General features: G+C 36.2%; 1 protein-coding gene across 1 annotated transcript; it reads right to left on the bottom strand.

Moving 5' to 3' along the window:
- Positions 1–1,276: 1,276 nt before the first annotated feature.
- LOC134623194 (hepatic lectin-like) lies at positions 1,277–2,382 on the bottom strand. The gene is made up of 5 exons (XM_065469826.1): positions 2,327–2,382; positions 2,096–2,161; positions 1,836–1,987; positions 1,596–1,719; positions 1,277–1,503 (listed from the first exon to the last, which is right to left on the bottom strand). The coding sequence occupies exons 1-4, from the start codon at positions 2,349–2,351 to the stop codon at positions 1,639–1,641; spliced, it is 324 nt and encodes a 107-aa protein (XP_065325898.1). The 5' UTR covers positions 2,352–2,382; the 3' UTR covers positions 1,277–1,503; positions 1,596–1,638.
- Between the last annotated feature and the right edge of the window lie 8,183 nt (positions 2,383–10,565).

The raw sequence follows: 10,565 nt of genomic DNA, 5'->3' as shown, positions 1-10,565 counted from the left end.
GTCACTCTGGCACAGCTGGCTGCCGGCGGAGCTCACGGGCACGTCACTGCAACCCCCCCTGGCTTCTGCTCCGCAGCTGCTGAGTGACCACTCATCTGGGACTCTCCTCAGCTCTTTCTGGGATAGTGGCGCGGCTGCCCCTCTGTTGGTCTTCCTTGGTCTCTTGTGCTCTGAGGGTCTCTGGATGTCTGGAGCCTGGGCCTCCTCCATACATCTCCTTCATGCCCTGGAGATGGGACTGTGGCCCCCCACACCCTCTAGCAGATCATTACATGAAGGAACCTTTTAAATACAAGCGCGCTCATGCTCACAGGTGTACACACAGGTGATCAACACACACAAACTACACCCTTTTTGGCTCCTACCTCAAAGCACACTGTGCGCTGTCGATCTTACGTGCTGCACAATAATGTTTAATATTAAGTATTTAGTGTTATATTCCCATATATCATTGTGATGTTGTTTATTCTATTACTCTCGTTTTCTTCTGCTTGTTTTCTTTTTTCTTTCTCAACAGGTGATCCAGGTGATCGATATATGTATTTTTTGTCTGCTTATTTTGTTGGTTTTGTTTTTTGCCCTTTATCCCCGTCCCTCTTCTCCGCTGTTTTTTTTTTTGTTTGTTTTGTTTTTTCCCCTCTTTCTTTCTCCTTTTCTTTTCCCCTGTCCCGTATCTAGCAAATAAACAAAAAAAATAAAATAAAATAAACAATAAAAGGTAAATCAAATGGACCATTACGGCAAGGCTGGGATGGTCCATTTGGTAAAGTAAATCCGTTGGGCATCTTTCTTCGCCTTTAGACAATAATTCTGATGGCAAAAGAACCAAACGGGACAGGTTTAAAAAAATAAAAAAAAATAAAAAAATAATTAACACTTCTACCAAGTGTCAGACTAATCAGTCGTATCCAGATAAAATATCAAACAGTACAATGCTCAGTTACTCCTTTTATTCACACTAACATCTATTAATTGCTCCATTTTAAAACAACATTTCTTCTTTTCGTCCTTTCTCCTGCAAAACTGATAATAATTAATTCATAGTTTCTTCTCTAGTTGAGTGAAGTATTCATTCATTCAGGGGAGTCTGAAATTTTTGGGATATTTTTAAATAACAAAAAAGCATTTGAAAACACTTAAATGAATTTTAGAAGTGCTCCCACATTTCGTGTTTATATTAATCAGATCAAAAAAGAAAAAAAATATCAGATGCAAAATGTTACATTTTTTAATATATTAATTTTTTTTTGTTTGTGACGTTACTGCATCACTCCACTCTGGTGTTTTATAGACTGAATTTCAGAGACATACTTTTTAAACTGTCCTTTTACTGCTGCTTTCTCACAAATACTTCTGTGAGGATTTGAGCAAAATGCATCAAACCAACACTTTAGATCTTTAGCTCCACCTTTTTCCCCCATCCTCGCACAGTCCTCTCCATCAGGATGTTCACCATTGTGCCCTTTCCAATTGTCTGGCTGTTTTCCACTCCAAAAATTCAAACTAAGAGATGAAAAACAGAAAGAAGTGTTTCAGTAAAAACTGATAGCCTTAAAACTGGAAATGAAAAAAATATATTTTCACAACAATCAAACCTTTGATCCAGTAATGATCCATCCGCCCAAACCCATCTGCCCTCTATGCTGAGTCTGTCAATCCGATCCAGAACTTGTCCTCATATTCAGTCATTACATCTCTCAGTCTTCTCTCCAGGAAAGTCTGATCAAGAAAAGATGAAGAAAATTACTTTGTCAGTCTTTTTCTGTGCTGTGAAGGTGAAACATAAAGATGTGATAAAACATGTGAGAACATGAACCTGCAGCAGTGTTTCATACCTGCTCCTCTCTGCTGTCTATCTTAACCAGGTCTCCTCCTTTAGCTCTACATTCATCTCTGCTCTGTTTCCAGGATGAATTACTGATGGAGAAGTAATAGCACTTTCCTCCATGTAGCTCGAAGCCTTCTTCACATTTATAACAAGGATCATCTTTGAAAAGATTACAGCAACGACTTCAATCAGGTGGAAGAATCACTGTTCATGTTTGTGTGAACTTAGCTTGAAGTTTGTGTCTCAGAGACAAAATCCATAACTTACCTATTACTGTAGGTCCTGGACAGGTCGGCTGCACCGTGCTGCATGGTTTTATCTTAGAGAGAGTCTCTGTTAAGAATAAAGAATAAAACAGTCATCAGTCATTCATCATGTGCTTTTTCTGAAGCTTGATTAAAAAAGAAATTATAATTTGCATGGAATAAAAAAGACCGACTCAGCTGTGTGTCATGAGTTTAGACTGAAGGTTAGAAACAATCAGCTGTATATGCTTACCTGTGAGTTTACTTTCACACTTCATTTTGTGATGTTTCAGGTTTTCGAGCTCTTTGTTAGTTTCTAATTTTGTCAAATGCTGTTTAAAAAAGAACAAACAAACCAGTCAGTCAGTGAGGTTTGTTTACACTGAAAGGATTTTTGTAGCTTAATGTTTTCAGTGTTTCTTTAGTTCTCATGTTTTCAACTGCTGATTTAAAAATGAGAGAAACAAACAGACAGATTTTTCAGAAAACAAGAAAAACTCTGAAAAGTTGGACGCATCTTTAAATGGCTGCACAATGATTAAAACAGAGCCAGTGCATGCACTCTGCAGTGTTTTACACCTTCACTGTAAATATTTTGCTTCTCATTTAACTTTACAGAAAATCAGATTATTGATTTTTTTTTTAAATTAAGAAACAAAAAGAAAACCACACAAACTCACAGAGACGATAAATAACGATGAGAGCAGCTGCCAGGAGGATACAGAGAACCACCAGTGACTTAATAAAACATAACAAATCATAATAGTTTAAACCCTTATTGTTAATGTTCTGTTTGTCATTTAATTTATTGTTTATCACAACTTTGAAGGAAACCACAGACTCACAGACATGGTAAAGAATAATGAAAGCAGCTGTAAAGAGAGCACAGAGAACCAGCAGGGCAAGTCTCTCTGTGGTGACCTTTGACCCTCTGTTTGATTTTGCATGCTGAGAGTCAGGAACTTCACCTGATGAACATTTAGATGAGACACAATGTGAGAGTTCAGAAAAGTGTGTATTTATCAGTTACGACAGTTTTAAACAGTTTCTCATGCTACAATACTTTAGTACTATTACAGTACACTGAACTGTAGCTGAGTGTCAATACAAGAACATTAAAGTTGATTAAGATGCTTTGAACAGGAAACACTTGAGTTAAAACATGTTAACATGTCACACATCCTTTTGGTCAATTTCTGTTTTTGTTTTTTGCTCTTCACATCTTCATTTTGCATAACTTTTAAACACTCTTTCTTCATCAATTATTTTTGACTCTTACATTCCTGATTTATGAAAAGATTCATATGATTAAATAATGAATGTGGGCTCGACATATTTTTAAGTCGTATACATATAATGTTGTTCTGTTCCAGCACAAACATCTTAACTTTAATTAAAAGTCTGATGATGATCACTCAGATCTGACTGAAACTCCGTCACCTTCCTGTTGTTTTACCACCACATTAATGTTCTTACCTTCTATGAAGCTCTGCGGACGGCTCATCATGCTGAAACTTCAAGATCCTGACTTCAGACTTAATCCAACAGTCTCTGAATCACAAAACACAACAAAGAGTTGAAAATCTGTTTCCTTTGTTATTTATCATAGATTCAATTCTTTATACATTCAATAGAAAACAGATGTAGCTAAGCTTTGATGCTCACTCTAATTGCTTCCTTACTCCTTCTAATTTCTGTTTTACAACTTAAAAAACCAACTTCCTGTTGACTAAGTCTGGCTCCTCCTGCCAGAATAACGGCTTTTATTATAACTGAAGCAATGTTTCTTATTTATTGTTGAAATGTCTGTCCCTGTGGTACATTGTACTGATCTCTTGCATACAAATGCAACAACAATTTTATGAGTTGTATCAGATTTGCAGGCAGTTAAAAGGAAGATAAAAATAAAAAGTATTTAAGCAGAACAAAATGAGGAACTGCCCATGAGATGAGGTGATATTTTAGCGTGTTGTTAAAATAGTTGTTTCACAAATGTGGCTCAACCTAAAGTTTTCTCAAAAATCAAGCCTTTTGCACAGTGGTGAACCATCCACCCACAAATATCTGCCCTCTACTGCTGAGTCTGTCAGTCTGATCCAGAACTTGTCATCTTCATTCATTTTGTTTCTCAATCTTCTCTCCAGAAATGTCTGAACAGAAACAGTTGAGGAAATGACCCCAGGAGACATGTCTGTGTAGGTTCTCAGTCACACAGGTCGTGGTAGAAGCGACTGGAGTTTTTTAAGTTTAGGAAATTTTTAATTTTAAAAAATACTCTATTTAATTTATTAATGGCTTAATTAGTTGTATTTTCTAATAAATTTGATGCTGTACCAGAAATTCCCCAACTTATATTAAAATGTTGATCAAAAACACTAAAGAAATGTGAATACTGTAAAAACAACCATTTAGGGGGTCAGTCATGACAAGTTTTGCAGATTTTTATTTACAGCTTTATTTTTGAGACCCTTGAGACCGTTTTTTAAATGTTTCTTTGACCCTCATTTGTTCAAAGCTTATTAATAAATTGGATAAACAGAAATGGTTATGCTGATCAGCTGGAACTTAAAATAACTAAGACTTTTTTGTCTGACACCTCTGCTCTGTGGTCGAGGTCTAGAATTGCAGATGTTTAGTAGATTAGACTGTGATAATTATAGATATAATTATAAAGTCAATAAGTATAATAAATGTATAATAAACTAAAAAAGAAAACTTGGAAATGAATTTACTAAAACATATTTTATTCAATTAAATTTTATTTATTAATAAATCTTGAAATACTTCCTATTCATCCATATCAGGGTACAGTATCTACAGGTCTGAATGTCTGGGATACAAATTGTCAAGGACCTCGGTCTGAGTGACCCAGGGTTGATGAGCAGTTTTGCATTTGTTTATATATTTGCTGGTTTGTGGCTTGTGTTTCAGGTTTGTGTGTATAGGTGTTTGTGTGTGCGTGTGTGCGCGTTCCGGAGGTTCGGTTTTCAGGCACCGTCAGGCCTGGTGGGTGTGTCCCGTTGGGAGGCTGGCCACACCTGAGGAGGACGATCACACACACCTGCAGCTGATCAGGATTGTCGACGGAGGTACATAGCAGTGTGGCTGAGCTCTTCTCGACGCTAGATTGTTGTGTGACTACCCGTCAGTGTTTTCAGCATAATCAGTGAGTGTGCGCTAACAGCTGCCTCTGTGGATTTTCCAGGAGGAGCGCAGGAAAGAGAAGGCAGTGAGCACAAGTATCACGGGAGCGGAGACACAGAGGGGGAATCAGGGCACACAGGGATTCTTTGTTGTGCAATTATTTACTACACTGTGTTAGTAAATAACTTTGTTGGTTTAGGGCACTGTGCATATTTACTTTTAGTTACCTGGTAATCCAAAAAATGGAGAAACTTCTTACATGGTTGTAAATCTGTTTGAACAACCTGTGGTCATTTTTTTTTAACTTTATCAAATACTTTGCCAAGAACATTACTTAAATGTTATTATTATTATTATTTAATATGATAAAGTATCATTACTAATCCTAAAAAAACACGTATGTAAAGTTCCTTTGCCTTTTAAATTTGTTGGAGAGAAAATATATTTAACTCAAAATGTAAAATAAAGAAAAGTAACAGAATTATGATGTTAATATACATAGATATGTATATATCTATGAGCAGCTACCTACTGAAACATTAAGCATTAAGGTGTTTGAGTGTTGTTTAAATGTTTATAACCTGGCACAGGCTTTATAGCTCAGCTATACAACTGTGGATGTTTTTTCTGCTACTTTTTTTTATCTCATTCAGTGTTCATTGATACTAAAATATCAAATATCAAACAATTGAAAAACAAATACAGATAAATGAGATGAGGCAATGACAACGTGTAACATAAAAACAAAACAAACATAACAAACATAAAACAAGCCTGATGGTACTCAAACTGAACTTGAATTAAAAGCCAAAAGTGAGTTTTAAGACACGATTTTAAAGACTGAATAGACTCTGAAGTACGAATATCATCTGGCAAGTTATTCCAGAGTCTAGGCGCTGCAACTGCGAAGGCCCGATCTCCCCTATGATTCAATCGAGACCTTGGTTGTACTAAGAGCATCTGGCGAGACGATCTCAGTGCTCATTTGGAGTTATACATGTTGAGGAGTTTGCTTAAATAACTGAGTACCATACCAAGAATCTTAAAATCTCAAAAATTTGCTGAAACTGGAGTGATTTGTTCATATGTTCTAGCACCTGTTAAAAGATGTGCAGAATTGCAGTAATCCAGTCTAGAGGGGATAAAGCCATGAATAAGTTTTTCTTTATGCTTTTCTTTTGTTTAAGCTTTTTTTTATTAAAAAATAGTTTAAGAGCAAAGTAAATGTTTTAGCTTCCTTTAATAGCATATATATACTGAATTTTCCTAATGACTCACAGACCACTAACTCAGCTAAAAGTTTGTAAAATTTAACTAAGAACTTCACAAGCAAGCTCAAAACAGACACTGCACTTCCTCATCAGCTGTACGCCTGCGGAGTATGAAGTAGATACACAAAGAAAATGCACAAACACACACATACAAATAAGGAGATGACGGACTTCAGAGTCACTTCCTCACTTTGACTCTACAGTAAAAAGGCAAATCTTCTCTTCAGTTTGTTCTCAGCAATTAACAAACACAACAACAACAGTGAGACATAATAAGCATTCTCATAATGGACGCTGACTGGACTCATAGTTCATACTCGTGTTTATTAATTTCTGCTCTTTACCTACCAGGCAGCTCTGCTGTGGGAAATCACACTTCAGGTTTATAACTTCAGAGTAACAGCCTCTGCAACAAAAACACAAAACTAGATTGCAGACCAGTGTGTGTGAATACTCATGGCTGCTGGTAAAATGTGAGTTTATAACTTCACTATATTCACATTAAAATGCAGCAAACAGAATAAAAAGATTTTCAAAGATTTTTCTTACAAAACGTGTCTCTCATAGATACACAAACAGAAAAGATTACAGTCTCCATTTACCTTTCTGTCTCTTCTTGTAAAGTTCACACCAGAGCAAAGTTCTGCAGACATTCAGACATTTTACAGCTTTGTCAGCATCACTGACAACAGACAACACTGAAAAATGAGGAGGGCTTATAAACTGCCACGCTTCCTCAGAATCTCACTTTTTTTTTAAACTAGTGGTAATTCACTTCCCTTTCTGTGCTGAGAAAAGAAAAAAACCCACTAATCTTTCATATCATCACCACATCACTTGCTGATATACAGAATACCTTACTAATGTTGAACTGCTCGTGGGAAACATGCCATTCAGACTGAACTAGTAAGAAGTAAAGAACAAAAAAAAAAAAAAACATACCACTAATCAACCAGAAGGGACTGTTTTTTTCTTCAGTTATTTCTGTGTTGCAAAATATGTTGTATAAAAGCATTTATATGGCCTCAATTTGTGGTGATAAATATTTTGTTCTTGTAAGTTTTGTAACCTTGTAAACAAAAATATCTGACTTTCTTTTTTTCTTTTTTTTTTGGAGTTCTGTTTACGAATACAACTTGTTTGTTGTTTTTGCCTTTGTTCACCCCGGAGTTAAAACTTTCAGTTCAGTCACAATAAATTCACCTTGACTTGTAAATTGGCTTCTGGGTATGGCTTTGGGGACCCTGGCGGGGTCACTTTCCTTTTAACCCTTGTGTTGCGTTCCTGTACCCCTAGACTGGAACGTAACATAAAGGAATGGATAATTGCTATGGATCTGTAAAACTTGGACATAAATAACATGAAAGGTAGATGTAGAAGTGAGATCGAAGGTCAAATCTGACCCAATATTTGGATTCAAAATATAATGTGCTATTTACTATCCCTATATACCAACATTATTTCCTAAATTTTGCCAATTAACATAAAGGCAGTATATTTTTAAGCATAGTTGTAAAGATAAAAGACGTTTTATGAAAGTTTGACATTATTTGACCTTGAAGAAGACTCCAGAGGTCCAAAGTAATCTGATATTTAGAATCCCCATATATCATTCACAGTATCCCAATATGCTGTCAATACAAACAGTGCACTTGCATTCACACACATGCAAAAGCATAATCTCCTTGCTGGAGGAAAATATCAAATCTAAAATTGATATTCTTACTTGCCATATACTGTAGGACATGGAAGACATGACCTTTTTTACACATTTCACTACAAATATTTACACATTTGTAGGCTGCACTGTGCTGCATTTGTTACAATACAGTTTTTCTGAATTGCAAAAACACATTTCCTAAAATCTCATCTCTTTGTGTCAAAACACTAAATACAAAGTGTAACCTTCAAGCTACACTCACATAACCTTTAACTTGTCTTGCAAAACCAAACATTTGACCCAAAATTATTTGAACTTTAGTCAAAACCAACCACTAGTGCCAAAAGCCACACAAAACCAGCCAATCTGCAAACACAACTTAGCAACCATTACACACTACAAAAATAAATACAAAAACACTGTGAAATAGCTGGAAAATAATATTTATCTATTCATTCATTTTTTTCTTGTTCTCACATTTTACAGTTTTTCACAATTTCTCAGACACATTCCTGGAAAGCTGCTCTCCTTTTCCCCAAACTGTGAACACAAAACTCAGTTTCCAAGCTACATTCACAAATCCTCTGATTCTTCTTGCAAAACCAAACTTTTACCTCAGAACTGAACTGAACTGAACCATATCGTCAAATCATGCCTCAAGTCAATCTAAATTAAATACTAAGTATTCACTAAACACTACATAGAAAAAAGGAAAACACAATGCTCAGGACATGAAGCGGTAGAAATAAATGTTTATTTAGGCTAAATGCATGTTGCAAAAGAAAATACCTGGGCATTTCTTACACTTGTACATAGAAAAGAGAATTTGCCAAAAAATCAGAAATCCTGTGCATTTACATGTAGCACTTGTACGTAGAAATAAAGCACACAAGTATATAAATATGAAGTACAAAGGAAAAAGGTGCATTACTCTGCCACAGCATCATTTCTCCGTACTGGGTCAGGCCACAGGACTTCATCTGCATCCAGGGGCGATTTTAGCCCATTTTTGGGGGTGCTGAAGCACCCCCAAAATTAATCAAAGCACCCCCAAAGATTTCTTACTTTTTTTTTGACAATATTTGCTGTTTGTGTGACACACTGCTAAAAATATAAAAAGCATACAGTACTTGGTTGAGACGGAACATTTTAACAACAAAAGTATAGATAACCCCTCCCCCCTCCCAAAATGGTTTGTTCCAGCTCGCCCCCACTCTGGCTCTAGGGTCGTTGCTGCCAGAGCGATGGTAGCTGAGACCAGCGGAGCGGAGGTGGAGTGCCTGGATTAAAACAGGACATATTAGCAGCATTTAACCTTCAGTTACTCTTTATGTAGTTAGATAGGAGTCATGTTTCTTTTTAGCTGAAAAACCTTACACCCAGGTAACCTGCAGTGTTGAAAACGTGTTTTCCAATGATGTTTGCTACCCTACAATCCGTCCTACTCTGTAGTAAATTCAGCGACATTTGACCGTCCTGTTGCTCCCACTGAAATGTATACAGCCTATTTAAAATCTAAAACTTAAAATTGTCCGTAGCCTGCTGTTGTTACCACTGTCCTGTTTGAAATGGATACTAACTAGCTAACTGACTGAATGCCCATTAACCTTATAACTCCTGTTGTGTGTGTTTGTGTACAGAGAGACAGCCAGGTTCATAATGGATATAAGGAAGTTTTTTCAAAAACAGGAGCCACATTCAGGTAAAAGTGTAAGAACAAATGATCCATCAATAAAGGATAATGTTGGATCAGTGTTTCAATATTTTATATCTTTTATTAGATGTTCATGTGGTTTGGTTATTTGCCTTTTGGTTGAAAGTACACTGAGAGAGGACTTTTCGTTAGTGATCTTAATAATTTTTTTTCATATTAATGTAATTTTTTCATCTAATTGAATACAATCTATTTGTTTATGATTGTCAGTCCAAAGAGGGAGAGAGGAAAGAGGTGAACGTGAGGAGAAAGTACAAGGTCAGGAAGAACCAGGTAAGAAAACAGACAGGGAAAAGTGACAGGCACAACAGAAACTGTTAAACTGACAAAGAGAAAAAACCTGATTTTACTCATACAGTCTGGAAGTTGTGTCCTCCCTATATTAAAGCTGCTATACAGAATCTGCAAAACAAACTGGGTTGAAACATTTTTGACCGTCTTTAACAACATTCCAACATAACATTATCATTGATTGGGGAGATTAAAATTAATGGTATATTTTTATGTGGTTCAGCCACAACTCTACTAAAACCTCAGCCAGTAATAGGTAGGCCAACTTTTGGACTGTCCAGTTGTCTGTATGACTGCCGCATACAGACTTATGTGTTTCTCAAACTTTTTACAGTGTGTACCACCTGAGAAAAATGTCAAGCTCTCCTAAGTACCACTATGAAAGCATGAAACTCGTAAATCTTACAACACA

This window comes from Pelmatolapia mariae, unplaced genomic scaffold, assembly GCF_036321145.2.
Source record: "Pelmatolapia mariae isolate MD_Pm_ZW unplaced genomic scaffold, Pm_UMD_F_2 NODE_ptg000466l+_length_26320_cov_1, whole genome shotgun sequence".
Taxonomy (NCBI): domain Eukaryota; kingdom Metazoa; phylum Chordata; class Actinopteri; order Cichliformes; family Cichlidae; genus Pelmatolapia; species Pelmatolapia mariae.
This window is presented reverse-complemented; position numbering and strand designations above follow the sequence as displayed.

Excerpts from the sequence above, each read along its gene's own strand:
- LOC134623194 (XM_065469826.1), bottom strand. The coding sequence starts at position 2,351 with ATGAAGTGTGAAAGTAAACTCACAG. Across the intron at positions 2,162-2,326 it reads GTGTGAAAGTAAACTCACAG|AGACTCTCTCTAAGATAAAA; the intron begins GTAAGCATATAC and ends TATTCTTAACAG. Across the intron at positions 1,720-1,835 it reads TAGACAGCAGAGAGGAGCAG|ACTTTCCTGGAGAGAAGACT; the intron begins GTATGAAACACT and ends TTTCTTGATCAG.